We start from the raw sequence: 15,547 nt of genomic DNA on the forward strand, positions 1-15,547 counted from the left end.
TAGTAAACTAGGAGACCGAATTAATTAGTAAACCACGTGATAAGGTACTCAACCGTAAAAATCAGTCAGTAAATTCTCAAATATCAGGGGTCAATCAGTGGTTAATTAATTAAAATCATGATTAATTAAAACTTTAAAGGTATCAGACACATACTGTTTAGGTGTTTTTATGAAGTTGTGTATCTGACTATATCTAAGTCAATTGTTTGCAACTTTTTAAAGTATGGCAATCATTACGATATACGCTATGACTACTTATGATAAAGTAACTTGCTTCTGAGTATACTATCCCCATCTCTTATCAGACCCCTTACACCTTATACCTACCCATGCCTGGGTATGTCAGTGGAGCTTCGCCATCTACCTCCATCATCTTACTAAACAAGATTTCACATGAGCAACACGGACACTCGGTTATCTATATAAATTATCAGCGTTTGTAATTTTATCACTTTGTTATCGGCTGTATGTACTTGGAGGTGTGCTTTATAAATAAAATAATATTTAGATACTAAATGATGTAGCCAAAATGAATTTGTATGAATTTATACAATGTACACACCTCCTCCCCATCCATAACGTACACACTCCTTAATCTATTTCTAGAGTGTATCCCGTTCGTAAGCAAACATTGCGTTCGCAGACTATTACTAATCCTTAATCATAAAAATTACAGCGTTGTATGCGTTATCTAAACACAATTAACTTCCTGAAGTAATATTGCAGATAGTTATTTTTGTAAACCTGCGTGTTTAGAAAATCTTTTTATCCTTTTTTTAATTTCGGTAAATAGAGTGTCAAAAAGTTCAGCTTAAAAAAACTCATCATGGCACATCATAACATGAATATTTATTCCTGAAATATGTAAGTATCCAGGGACGTCTTCGTCAATTTGTCTCATATGGAAGGTTTAATCCTGCGATATATTGTTGATAACCACTGACGTCTACGTCATACTATTTGATACAGACGGATAAAGATACAGGCCCCTGCATACGAAAATTCGCACGATAGGGGGCGCTCAAGAGAATTAGAAAAAAACATGGCAGCGCCCATGCAAGCGTTTGTTCGCTGACAAAAGTTATTTGGGAATTCAGAACTTGTGCACACTGATACAGGTAAATCAGAGATGCAACATCTCTTTAATACATAATTATTTTTCTTTCACACATTATCTACAATATGTGCATTTATTTTCCAATGAATATAATTACCGCCGCAGGGATAATGAACAGATGGAAATTAATAATGCTATCATGAAGTTCCGCTCGCCAGCGATTATTAGGTCACCAAAAACGAAAAAGGAATGGCCTATTGGGATCGGCTTTTTTCAGGCGTTCTCCCGTAAACTATTGACATTCTAGGCGTCTCAAAAACGTCAGAACGGATTCACAATTTTAAGGTTAATCAATTTGATAGCAAATTTAACCTTTCATAGACTAAGTTGCACCAAAATTGTGAATGCTATCGTCCCTACCATAGGGGCATTTGAATGAGGTCAAAATGGGTCATATTGACAAAAATTTAAAATATTAAGGCCTTCATACAGTGGAATCATGTATACTGAACGTGGTCGTGGATGGAATGGTCTGCTTAAGACCTACCAAAAGCTGAATAACACTATTTACATTTTGCCCCGAGAAGGGGGTATATTTTGATGACTATAGAAAAATTACATTTTTGACAATAACTTCTATGCCCCTAAACATTTTTCAGGGGAAGCATATAGTTGCCACTTTGTCCTTCTTCCCGTATTTTTTTGTCAGCAGCATAAACTTGCTTGCATTTAAATAAGAATAATGAACTTGTTACAAACATGGGGGAAAGTGATTTCGGTACTTCCAAAATAAGTAATTTTGGGACTTTTAATTCAGGGCCTAAATCTCCTTTATTAGAGTTATGTATATGCGATGGTAGTTTGATGTATGCTAACCTGCAACTGAAGTGTTTTGACTATGTTAAACCTTTGTCAGTTAGAACAAAATGAATTCATTATAACAGAACCTGTTAAAATGATACAAAATTTTGTCAGTGAAAATAAATTAGAGTTCAAACTATCAGGGTTGTCATTGCCCAAATCACAATGATTATTGGGGCAGTCTTGAATAATTATGTTATCAAAATGTGAAGTGAAATAATGTTGTTCTTTGACAAAAGAAATGGCAACATCCCATGGTTGGTATATTTACTGATCACTTAGCTTGTACCAGTTATCGAGGTGGGGTCTTTAATTGAGTCAGCTGGTGCATGCACAATGTTATGGCAAGATGTGAAAGAAATCAAACTATACATCAATGCTAATAAAGTGACATATATGAGTATGATTTGATGCTATCAATTGCTTATGATGGTCATTTACAACCTTCTACCCACAGTATTTAACCTTGATATGTAACCACTTTGGGTGATCATTGCAACAACTGTAACTTTATCAATGGCTAAATGTTTGGTTTTGTGATATGCTTGAACAATTTAAAATTTAAGTGGAACAAACTAGAAAGGGTTCAAACTATCGCTGGACAGAAAATTATTGTTTTTATGGAAAAAAATCATGTGTTCAAACTAACAGCCTATTCAAACTGACCGGAGGTTTACCATATCCATAATTTTATTTTGTGTTGGTCAAAATACTGTTCATGGATGGATGGATTGGTAGTAAGGTCCTCACTTTACCAAAAGTGTGAATTCAAGATCCAGTTATCACACATTTCCTTCTGTGTACAGACCATTATAGTTTAAACTTTTTAGAGTAGGTGCATTTTGCTTGATTTCCCTCAGAAAATTTTCAAATCTGGTGAACATCTTCATGAGACACCAGTTTAACGTTATGGAATCAAAATTTTGCCCAGACTTCTATAGATACTTAATTGAGCAATAGTTTTCTCATTCAGGTCCATGGATGTTAGAATCAAATGTTCTTCATTTCAGAATTGTTATACTTCATATTTGATTGGACAGATTTTAAAGAACTTGAGAACAATTAAGGCCCAGTGGTCTCTTGTTTATTTTTTATATTGATAGTTAACCATTTTCTAAATAGCAAATTTTGTTTTAATACCTTAACAAAATAACCACTCCAGCATGAATTAAATTTCACACAAAATTGGTTGTTTCTAATGGTTGAATGACAGTTGCAGTAATACATGTAATTGTAATATGTAATTCTTTTCATTTCAGCTTGATTGTCTTCAATTACATGAAAACAGAAATGGCTGAGAACAAAGAGGATTCTGTAGAAGTAGTGGAATCTCCACCACCAGTTCCCTCAGTAACAGAACAACAGAAGGAATTAGCCAATCAGGCACTTCAAGAATTTAATCAAAAACAATATGGTGCATGCTGTAACCTTATGCACAAATTGATTGCTCAGAGGAGCACAGATCCAAAAGTGGTGCACAACAAGGCTGTGGCTGAGTTTTATCAAAGTGGCTTTCTCACAACAGATGAATTCCGTGATAGATTGTCATCAGTATGCCTTATGGTAAATGTTGAAAGCCAGTTTTTACATATTTTTTCTAGGAACATTATAAAACTTCTGCAAAATATTTAAGACTGGTGTGATCATGTGACAAAGAAATCATGACATATAGAGCTGTATCACTTTATGTAATTTTTCCTATAAGATTGGTATGACTTATGATTTTGAATCGTAGTTTATGTTTAAGAATTAAGAGACAAGAAAAAAATACATGTATCATCAGATCAAATTCATTGTGTAAACAAGGAAGAAAAAAGATGACATCCAGACTTGATGAAGAGTGTTGATTATATCATGATAATATTTTACAGGCTAATGTGAACATCAACAACAGTGAGAGCTTAGAGGATGTGGATCACAGTGTTATCTACTATAATCAAGCAGTGGTCCTGTACCACCTACGACAGTACAAGGCTGCACTTAATATCCTCGACAAACTCTTCCAATTCATTGAACCACTGGGTAAGTAAAACCATTCAGACACCAAAATCTTACTTGGTACTGGAAAGAACTGCAAAGTTTATATCAATAAAAGTCTTTCAAAGGTTTTCCATTTTCTATAGAAAATTTCATCAGAGTTATTAGATCAGAATTACTGAATTTTGCAGAATTTGCAAAATAGCTTGGAGATTGGTGACACTATATCAAAACCACCTTTTTTTAGTTACATTGTTGTGTTGAACATGTATGTTATATGCAGTGATACTGGTGGACATTTCTACATTTATTTATACATAATTGTTTATTATGTGTTTCCTATATACAGTACAGTAGTGTTTACTTGAAGCAAAACATCTATCAAGTATAGTGTTCAAGTACGATCAACACATGAAATGAGTATATTGATTAATCAATGGTGTCACTAAAATGGCTACACATGTTGGACCACATACTTTATATAAGTACCTGACATAATAAGGGGGCAATCTAGTACTGGATTTACCTATCCATGAGTGGACTCCAGTGAAAAAAATTATTTGCATTGTGTCGTGGATACAGGAGAAAATATAGCTTATATATGATGCTACATGTATTGAATTGAATAAATGCTATTAATAGTTTTATTTTGTGAGGCCTTGATTCATGGTAGGCAAATGTTTACTGGTATAGCCCTAACAATAATCATATCTAACTTCACTTCCATTGTTGCTGTGATGATGAAAAAAGCCCACTTCAAAACTTCATATCCAGCCATACTAGTGTAAGACCAGTGGTGTCTTACCAGTCATTAAATAGTATAGGAATTTAGCTTTGCTTATTCTTTATTTAATCATCATGCATGTTCCTATATGACTGTAAGTTTGAAGCAGGTTGTGTTTGAACATTGTATAAACATATCCTGTTATTTTTCTTTTCCTGGTCTCCTATAGAAGAAGCCTTAGCTAGAAAAGCAGTGATGTTGCTTGTAGAGTTGTACCTGTGTACCTTCCAGGTAAGCATCTCATAAGAATGTGCTATATTGTATGAATTATTTTTTTCAAAATAGAGTTCATGTCAGATTTGTTTCATTTTGCTTTCACTATGTACCTGCAATTTAGCTTTGTTTTAATTCATATCTAAAACTTACTTTTTGTATTTATTTTATTTTCATGAAGTTAAAGTTTATTTTAGCATATGAACTATTTTTCAATGTGTCATTGCAGCCTGAAAAAGCTATTGGAATGCTGAGTTATGCTGAAAAAACTATGTTTAATGGAGGCAAAGAAAAAACAGAGAAGGAAAATAAGGAGGAATCAGAGGCGTCAGAACTGTGGAAACCCAAAATTAGCATGGTACTGTGTACTTCATAGTTGGGGCAGAAAGTTCACTTTCAGAAAAACTGCATTTTCAAATTGACAGATGTAGCATTTAGATTATCTTAAACTTTTTTCATTTATCTACAAATATTCCATAATAATTTTATTTGACTGACATGATATCAACAGAATTCAAACTGCAGTTTTGAACTTTTCTTTGTAATAAATACACATATTAAAACAAGTGCATGCGTAGTTTGACCCTTTATCTATGTATGTAAACTTTCTGAAGTCCTATTAAGTATGTAAATTTATCTTTAAGGATTTATCATTTTGACTGATGAGTTATTTAAATGTGATGATATCCTGGTGATCTATAAACATTGGTCAATCTTATTTCAGTTCAAAACACGGTGCTTACTTATGATGAAATCAATGAAATCCTGTAAAAGAGAAATTAAGTCGTTGATGAATACCCAGGCAATGGTGAGTAACATGGTACAGTCGAATGTCTTTATCTTGAACTTGATGGAACCAAGAGAAAATTTCAATATAACTGAGTGTTTCATTTAAGTGAGTTAGAATGTTTTGTGTTGAGTTAGACAGGGACCAGCAAAATGATTAAAATTAAATGCGGTCTTCAAGTTATACGAGTTTAAGATAACAAAGTTTGACTATATATAGAGAAAGGAATTGTTTTGCAATATTATAAAAAAATAGACACAGCTATGTCAGGGTTAACTTCAATACTAATGGTTATGTTTATGGTCATGTTTATCTTTAAAAAAAAGGAATAACTCCCATCGACTCCCATGTGTAAAATTTTATAAAGAATTGTGAAATATGTCTACTTTTATGATAAAACAGAATATCTTGATTCCATAGAAACAGGAATAAGAGCACTGCCTATCATTATTTATTTAGAATGAGAACTGTTTGTGGTTACCATGTAAATCATTCAAAATGTTGATATCTTTTTATTGAGTACTTCTGTGTTTTTTACTTGTGTTTTTTTGTTGTTTTTACAGAACACTTCTGTGATATTTCTAAAGAGTAATTTTGAATATCTAAGAGGCAATTATCGAAAAACAATCAAAATGTTGGGGCCACCTTCATTTGTGCAACTGTTCACAGAGTCAGGAGAATGCTTGCCAGTAATGTATTATAACAATATGGGATGTGTGCACTTTCATATGCGCAAACATCACAATGGTGCATTTAACTTCCGTAAGGCTATTCAAGAAAATGAAAATGCAATCAAAGATCTACGACGAGGAGCAGAACAGCGTGAGTTACTTATCCCTAACAGAAACAGATAAGGATAATGTTGACTATTACCTTCATGATTAGTGATTCTCAATGTCTGATTGACTTTAAAATTGATAGACAATTTGTATGAAGTTAGTTTTACTTATGGTACTTATGGTAAAGTAGGTCACTGTGACTGTTTGATAAGATTTTAAGAAGATATTGATTTAGCTTCGTTTCCATTGAAATAAAGCTAGAGGCATACAGATATATAAACATATTCTCTTATCAGACATATAACTCACTTTTGTAATTAAGTGAGTGGAATAAGAAGTCAGTCTTGACAATAATCCAGGAGCTTGATGAACTTCAGAAGTAGAAGACAAATTGAAAACCATACTATAGTAGAATCAGTTTGAAGTAGACCACATAATTTATTGTTGATATTACAGTGCCCTGAAAACTTTGATACTTTCTTTTTTTCAGATAAAAATTTGAATGGGAAGCCATTAAATATGATAGGTGTGAGTCGTCATTATGAATTGTTGTACAACATGGGTATACAGCTGTTGCATTGTGGGAATCCACTGGGTGCGTTCGAGTGTCTAGTTGAGGCTGTACAAGTTTTCCGGATCAATCCTCGGCTGTGGTTACGACTTGCTGAGTGTTGTATCATGGCCAACCGAGAGGTGAGTCTAATGATAGGTCATATAGCGAAGGGAGATAACCCTTTGGTCTGTGTGTCATCCTAATTGTAGTTCATATATTGACGGAAGATAACCCTTTGGTCTTTGTGTTATCTTAATGACAGTTTATATATTGAAGGGAGATAACACTTTGGTCTTTGTGCTATCCCAATGATAGTTCATATAGTGAGATGAGATAACCCTTTGGTCTTTGTGTTATCTAAATTCATTTGAAATGTGAAATATATTTGTTCTTTTAATTCTTAAAAGAAAAGAACAAATATTTCATATTTCAGTCATTTTGTCTAACAGAGGAGTAGGTGAATGTTATTAAATCTGTTCAGACCTCAGTGGGGAATATTTATACTGCTGAAAAAGGAATTATTTACTTGACACCTAGACAATGCTATTTCATAGATTTTATAATTTCATTGCCACTGAAATCTGTTGATGGCATTACCTGTTTTTCTTACGTTATTTGTTCTAGAGTATTTTTAGAGTGTTACTATACAGATTAAGGCAAAATGTCTGATACATGTATGGAGATTTCATCTTTAATTGTGAAAAAAAAGCGAAAAAACAACACTTGTAACTTTAAACATATGCAAAAATATTTTTTATATGTCAAATTTTGAATTTATTTTGTATCTGTACAGTAAAGCCAAATATTACCTATGATTTTAGAATAATGATGATGACAGAAAGTTGGAACGAAGACTTGAAGTTATTCAAGGATCAGATGGGAGTGGCATCCACAGGAAGTTACGACTTGGTCCGGGCATTCACAAAAACAGGGCAAGGTAATGCTTGGACTTAAACTTACTCCTGGCATGTTAATGTGAATACCTGGATTTAAACTGGATCTCTGAATTCACATACACATGGCAAAGTAGTGTTAAAAGACCTGAAAGTTTGACTTGATCCCAGCACTCAGAAACAGGGCTAGAGGATGTTAGAACCTTGACGTTATGACTTTGCAAAGGCAACCATAAAAATCAGTGCAAGATAATGCTGTGACCAAGAATTTAGATTTGGCCTGGGTGTTTAAAAAAAAAAGGGCAAGGCATGATAAGAACATATAAATTTGTTTTGGCCCAGGTAATCATGAAAACAGGGCAAGGGATGGTATAGACAGTATAGTCCTTCAGAACTGGAAATTTTCAATTTACAAAAAGTTATAATTGATTGTGTTATAATTGAGACAGTAACTTATATAATGTTTTTTTCCAGTCCTGGCACACCAGCAATACCAGCCCCTAACCTTGAGTTTGCTGCTCTCTGTCTGAAAAATGCCCTGCTCTTGATACGAGATGATCCCCTCAATACACAACCCACACAAACAGAGGATCAGGACGGAGTGTGAGTACTGCACTTATATTGGTTAAAGTGTTATAAGGAGACTCAACAAATAAGATCAACCTTCTGATATAGCCACAGAAATCTGCATTCACTGTTGGTATAAATTTTTTAATTTTTTTATGACAAGATAAGATATTATATCTATAAAACTTGATAGAAGATAGTAACTTCACGTTTATGGAAAATTATCTCTGCTGACATAGAGAATAGATCATTCAGTATTGTATATTATTACATCAACATCATATTGCAGTAAGACTCCTCCAGAAATGGTGCTGGTTCCTGCTCCACCTGGTAATCCGATGAGAGCTCTGGAGGTCGCAAATCTCAGGTAGGACCAACACTTGGATGAGAAAGGAAGACAATTTTTTGTGATATTTAAGATACTTGTTGGTTTTAAGTAAATACTCTATTTCCTCATTCCCTTGGATTCTGTATCAAATTGATGTTTACCTGTGTTTTGTTGATGCTACTTGTTGTTGTTTTCTGACTTTATCCTTTATAAAGGGACTTTATTCTAAATTGATTCTGTATCATAGTGTTGTTTTTGAATATTGGTATTTCTTTACTGATCATTATAAATAGTTAGCATTTTATTTACTGTTACAATACTTTAAATCACACCTGTTTTCATGTGTAATTTACTTTAGTGTATGAATTACTTTCAATATCAGGACAAATTTTTGTGAACGTTAAACAATAATTATAATATATAGCATAATAGAGACCGTTCCACAAAAAAATCATCAGCACAAATGTGTTGTGATGTCAAAATCATGAAAATGTATTGGTTTACAATGTGTTAAGTTGACTCAATATTTCCTGTTTGCTTGTTTCTGATAGGTGTTCCATCTTAGCGTCAGCAGCTTATGTGTCCTTATGCCTTTATGATTACACTTTGGCATTACAACATGCAGAGAGTCTTCTACGCCAACCTCGCCTATCAGGGGCACAGAAGTATGTAACATGTAGTCCACATACAAAGGGGTACTAACTTGGTCCTTTCTGTAGCCATTCAGTGATAAGCTTAATATTTTGCTGGATGATAATTTTACATCAGCTGCATACATAGCATTATTTAAAATATCAGATTTAGAATGGGTTTGTGAAGCATTTGGAAAATTTCAGTAAACAAGGTTACTCAGCAAGGTTAACTTTACCCTATTACCAGGTATGTGACAAATAACACAGGAGGTAAGCTAATTCTATAACCATACTTTAACGTGTTAAAACCATACTTATCTATGAAAAGAGTTTACAAAGTGGTAGCTTTATGGCAGAAATAATCCAGTTGTTTGATGATGGTGGAAAGAGTTCAGAACTAGTGGAGGAATTTTGATACTGACAAGGAAAGTGATGATATGGAAACCAGCATGGTACTGGTGCATGATCACCATGGACCTTGTTGATCTTAGCAACTAATGAGAAAACACATAGGTATCTGAACACTGCATAATATAATAACTATATATCCCCAGCGTGTTTCGGATACCCAAAATTAAACTATATACATTAAAATAAGATAGTTTTTAAATGATCCCCGAGTTCACATCTCGCAATCCCACTACATACAAAATACACAGCCCTTTCCCACCACATACAAATTACACAGCCTCGCTCCCACCACTTATAAATATACAGCCTCCCTCACACCACATACAAATTACACAGCCTCCCTCACACCACATACAAATTACACAGCCCCATTCTCACCACGTATCAATTACACATCTTCATCCTACCACACACAAGTTACATAGCCTCCTTCACACCTCATACAAAACTTAAAGCTTCACTCACACCACATACAAATTACACAGCCTTACTCCTGCTGTATAGAAATCACACAAGACTCACTTTCACTACATGTAGAAGAACACAGCCTTACTCCTGCTGTATAGAAATCACACAAAACTCACTTTCACTACATATAGAAGAACACAGCCTGACTCCTACCACATATATATTGTTGAATCAACTGTCTATATCTTTCCTACCTTTTGTGTAGGTACCTGGGCCACCTGTACATGGCTGAGGCTCTTGTTTCAATGGATAAGATAGCAGATGCCATCCAACATCTTAACCCAGAGACAGTTGTTGACATCAGTACAAATCCACCGGAGCAGAAATCTGAACAAGGTATTTACATTAACAAACTGATATTCAGGTCATAGGACAAAGCTTGCTTAGATAAACATCAGTGATCAGAGATCATTGATAGGTGGCAGTGAATCAATGATAATATTCAGTCTAAAGTGTGTAACTTAAAGATATAGCAAGTTTGTCAGGTTTACAGAAACAAGGTCTACATCCTAAGGTGAAGCCAAAAGAAATAACCCTGGTAAAGGAAACCAGAAACTTGATAAATCAATCCAATAAAAACTGAACAGATCTTTTACTACCAAAATAAAATATAGAATGGACTTCAGGTTTTCTATTTTACCTCTGGAGTAAATGGAAACAAATGGACATCCTTGATATTGACAGTTTAAGATTGTTATTGCTGTTTCTTGATAAATATGAGGGATATTACTGAAATTTAATGTACAAATTCCCTGTGGTTTCAAGTTGTGCCTATTCAATTTTGTGTTTGTTCAATAAAACAAAATGACTTACCATAGATTATCTCAGACTTTTAGAGTTGAAGTTAACGCTAATTCTCAATAAGCTCTTGTTAGGTTTTTTTTGAGATTTTACGTGTAAGATTAACTTGTCAAATGATTAAGAAGAAAAGCTGGAAAAGTAGGGAAAATATCAGCTTTTTCTAGAACCAAAAAGATCATGAAATGGTGGGTGCCAAGATTCGGCTGGTAGAAGTCTGAATTTTGACTCTGCTGTTGAGATATTACTTTCATTATTTTCCTAATGACAAACGTTTCTACTACAGATAAGAATGAAAAGGGAGATAAGCTAGACAAAGGGGAAAAAGACCAAGAATCTTCAGAAGCCAAAGGTTTGTGGATAAATTATTCTTAAAATTAAAATGTTAATGAATAAAATGTATTCAACTTGTGATGGTGAAAATTTTGAATGTTAAATTTTATATCCAATCTTTTTCTCACTAAGTATGTGTTTACATTGATTTCCTTTTCTCTGAAAGGTTCTCTGTTTCCATGGTCGCCAAAAGATCTGACAAAAGCCAAAGCTATAATGCAGTATAATCTGGCTACAGCACATGCAATACGTGGAGAGTATGATAAAGCCATGGCCAACTTGGGAGAGGTCAGTTATTTTATTAATCCACTATTGGTAAACAGAGCGGAAATAGGTCAGTCTGACGTGCTGATTTATTAGAAGTATAGCATGGATAAGTAATTACATCAGAGGCCAGTAAGGGACATATTTTTAGTGTGGATGGTTAGGGACATGTTTTGAGGGGGACAGTTGGGGGACATGCTTTGAGGGGGCTGGCTGGAGACATGTTTTGAGGGAGTCAGTAGGGGACATGTTTTGAGGGGGCTTGTTGGGAACATTTTTAGAGGGGGACAGTTGGGGACGTGTTTTAAGGGTGCTGGCTGGAGACATGTTTTGAGAGAGTCAGTAGGGGACATATTTTAGGTGGGGACAGTTGGGGGACATGCTTTGAGAGGACATATTTTGAGGGGTCAGTAGGGGACATATTAGGAAAAAGTCAATGGGGACATGATTTTAGGGGGCTGGTTGGGATATGTTTTGAGGGGGCCAGTAGGGGACTTAATTTTAGGGGGGGCCGATAGGAGAGATGTTTCACTTTAGCAACACAAATGTACTCAGTATGCCCTCTTATCTCGTAAGACAGAGTAATGTGAATATTAAAAATTCATTTTTTATCTTCAAAATGTCAATGAAATGGTTTGGTGTAAAACAAGTTGAGTTATTTCTTAGAAAACTATGTATTAAAATATAGAAGAGAGCTTGGAAATTTAATATTGTAATATCTGTAAGAAAATGTATCTATATTCCAGAGCTCTAACTACATTGGTACCCCTCTGCCATCCCAGATGTACTTCCTTAAACTGTACTTGGACCTGATAGAAGGTAAGGTTAAAAATTCTACCAGTCTAATGCTCTCCTCTCATGATCTGTAGTCTGTAGCTCATACTCAGACTTTTCCTCTCATGATCTGTAGTCTGTAGCTCATACTCAGACTTTTCCTCTCATGATCTGTAGTCTGTAGCTCATACTCAGACTTTTCCTCTCATGATCTGTAGTCTGTAGCTCATACTCAGACTTTTCCTCTCATGATCTGTAGTCTGTAGCTCATACTCAGACTTTTCCTCTCATGATCTGTAGTCTGTAGCTCATACTCAGACTTTTCCTCTCATGATCTGTAGTCTGTAGCTCATACTCAGACTTTTCCTTCTGTAGTCTCTCAGACTTTTCCTCTCAGATCTGTAGTCTGTAGCTCATACTCAGACTTTTCCTCTCATGATCTGTAGTCTGTAGCTCATACTCAGACTTTTCCTCTCATGATCTGTAGTCTGTAGCTCATACTCAGACTTTTCCTCTCATGATCTGTAATCAAGTGCTCATACTCAGACTTTTCCTCTCACGATCTGTAGTCTGTAGCTCATACTCAGACTTTTCCTCTCATGATCTGTAGTCTGTAGCTCATACTCAGACTTTTCCTCTCATGATCTGTAATCTAATTCTCATACTAAGACTTTTCCTCTCATGATCTGTAGTCTGAAGCTCATACTCAGACTGGTTTTAAAAACCAGGCGACCTTTCTATGGTTTACTGGGTTTCCTCCTAGTTAGACCCTATGGTGCTTCCCTCAGGGCATGTTTAGTGGTAGATATATGTTGATGGTATTTGTTTTAAAAAATTAAAAAATATTGATGTCTTGAGTGAGTAGATAACTCCATATATAGATGTTAAGAGCATCACATGTAAGTATTTCATTGGTATTGTTTCTGTATTATTTTTTCCATGAAGTTATAATGAAGTCTTGATCAAAGTGAACAAATTGAATGATTGCATTAGTTTTTTTTTATTATCTGAGGAGAATGTTCAGTAATGGTCAGTGCAGGAATGATCCATTTCTTTTTTCAAGGTCGAAGGAAGATGGCACAGATTGTCATTAAAGATCACTTTGGTCATGTGACTCCCAACCGAGTGGAAATGAAGATAAACTCCAAACCCAACAATGTACGCAACGATGTACCGATGCCATGACAACAAATTTAGTGATCAATCAACTGAACATGACAGATTGAACTGAATATCATAGTGAGGTTGTGTTATTGTGGGGATTGATAAAGAGCTGGATCCTTTAGATGAGTTGTCCCCCCCTAGAAAAGGACTGGATAATATCAATAAGCTTCCTCCATAAAGCATTTTATTCATAAAATTTTTACAATTGGATTTCCCCTATATGATTATAGGGGCACAATGGAATGGCATCCATGTTGAAACAAAGCCCTACCTTACAGTGCGACTGTTGTCGTTGGATGTCATTCACATACATATCTGCTGGGATGACCTTATGTAAGATACGTCATTGAACCAGAAAGGCCATCCTTGTTTATTGATAAAGTTAGTGTCAGAGATAAAAAGGGTCATTGAGGTTATCCTGTGTCATAGGTCAATAGGTGGTCGAAGATTTGGTAATCATTGATAACCGTGATGGTACTGAATCACTGAGAACAACCTAGTTCACATAACTGAGGTTGTTATCGTTCAGTGTAGGTTACACTGTACCAACTTTGAAAATCTTTATTCAATATTTTTGCCATTAAATCTTGCTATATTCTAAATAATGAAAACAATGATATAGTTATTGTTGATAAATCTGTGACACAGGGACCAGCCTTGATCTATAGAAACTAAAGCATGAACTATTAAATAAATGAAATATCAGGAATGTTGGTTATCAACTATTTAGATGATTATATCAATAATGAAAGCTGTGGATCGGATTCGTAAAGGAATCCAGAAAAAAAAGCAATAAAAGATAACAAAGTTGTTTTGTCTTTGTCTTGTGACATCTGTTTTGTAAATAATTCAATGGTTGATTTAAAGAGGATATAGTCGTTTGAACCTCACATATATTCAACGGATAAAGAACCACAAGGTGACATTATTTGCAATATCTTGCAAACATGTTTAAAAACACAATGACTCGGTTTTGACAGTGACTTGTTGGGATTGATAACTGTCTTTAAAAACACAATGACTCGGTTTTGACAGTGACTTGTTGGGATTGATAACTGTCTTTAAAAACACAATGACTCGGTTTTGACAGTGACTTGTTGGGATTGATAACTGTCTTTAAAAAACAATGAATATCGGTCAAGCAACTCTCTAGGTTACAGTGCATGTGGTCCTGTACTGAATGTTGCATTGTTGTATAACGTGACAATGTCTTCCAGGGAAAGTACGAAACTGGAAAATCTTGTGCACAGCAGTGTTGTGACATTGATTTACACTGCTCGCCATACCATAAGGTAATCTTCATAGAGATACATCATTTTCCAATATTTTGATTAATATCTGATGGCATGGCTGATTGAAGTTCAGAGAGGGTCAGGCCATTGTGATGATTATGCAAGGTCAAAGGCAAATGCAGGTCGCCAGAAATTTTGGTATCCATATTTGTACTATAGAACGTCTTGTTAGACCTCAAAGGGAAACTGTGTGGGTTACTGCCAGACTTAGGTCTGGGCATCAGTGCGTAAAGTCACAACCTCAGGACAAGTTTATTCATCTTGCGTATTTGTGCGACCGGCACCCTACTTCCAGTGAATCTTCCCTTCAAAACAGGTACTCATAACCGTTCTATCCATGTAAAAACTGTAAGGAAACAATTGCAGGAAGTTGGTCTGTGGGCACGTCACCTGTTTGTCGGTCTGCCCCTTACCACTGCTCGTCACCAGTGTTGTATGTCCCATTATTGCAGCACAACAACCTCACATGCCAGCAGGATAATGTTTGTCCCCATGAAGTGAGGATCTGTCGCGACTTTCTCACTAACAACAATATCCACCCACTGGACTGGCCATCATAGTCCCAACCTACCCCTACTGAGCACTTGTGGGACCAGCTGGATGGAGAGTTTT

The 15,547-nt window shown here is 35.2% G+C and overlaps 1 protein-coding gene across 2 annotated transcripts; it reads left to right on the forward strand.

Annotated features, from left to right (window-relative positions):
* Positions 1–1,065: 1,065 nt before the first annotated feature.
* On the forward strand, positions 1,066–14,454 carry LOC132546466 (CCR4-NOT transcription complex subunit 10-like). Of its 2 annotated transcripts, none has more exons than XM_060210182.1 (17): positions 1,066–1,118; positions 3,178–3,481; positions 3,790–3,940; positions 4,849–4,910; positions 5,122–5,250; positions 5,617–5,700; positions 6,243–6,501; positions 6,949–7,151; positions 7,833–7,948; positions 8,379–8,507; positions 8,761–8,838; positions 9,351–9,464; positions 10,516–10,646; positions 11,395–11,460; positions 11,608–11,729; positions 12,452–12,524; positions 13,543–14,454. In XM_060210182.1, the coding sequence occupies exons 2-17, from the start codon at positions 3,197–3,199 to the stop codon at positions 13,662–13,664; spliced, it is 2,124 nt and encodes a 707-aa protein (XP_060066165.1). In that variant the 5' UTR covers positions 1,066–1,118; positions 3,178–3,196; the 3' UTR covers positions 13,665–14,454. The 2 variants fall into 2 exon arrangements, with proteins under 2 accessions (XP_060066165.1, XP_060066166.1); XM_060210183.1 differs by having other exon boundaries at positions 4,852–4,910.
* The last annotated feature ends 1,093 nt before the right edge of the window (positions 14,455–15,547 follow it).

Source organism: Ylistrum balloti, unplaced genomic scaffold, assembly GCF_031769215.1.
Source record: "Ylistrum balloti isolate Yb309-2 unplaced genomic scaffold, AGI_CSIRO_Ybal_v1 Utg369892, whole genome shotgun sequence".
Classification (NCBI taxonomy): Eukaryota; Metazoa; Mollusca; class Bivalvia; order Pectinida; family Pectinidae; genus Ylistrum; species Ylistrum balloti.

Coding starts and splice junctions, on each gene's coding strand:
- LOC132546466 (XM_060210182.1), top strand. CDS start 3,197: ATGAAAACAGAAATGGCTGAGAACAAAGAGGATTCTGTAGAAGTAGTG. Junction 4,911..5,121: donor TGTACCTGTGTACCTTCCAG/GTAAGCATCTCA, acceptor GTGTCATTGCAG/CCTGAAAAAGCTATTGGAAT. Junction 5,251..5,616: donor GGAAACCCAAAATTAGCATG/GTACTGTGTACT, acceptor ATCTTATTTCAG/TTCAAAACACGGTGCTTACT.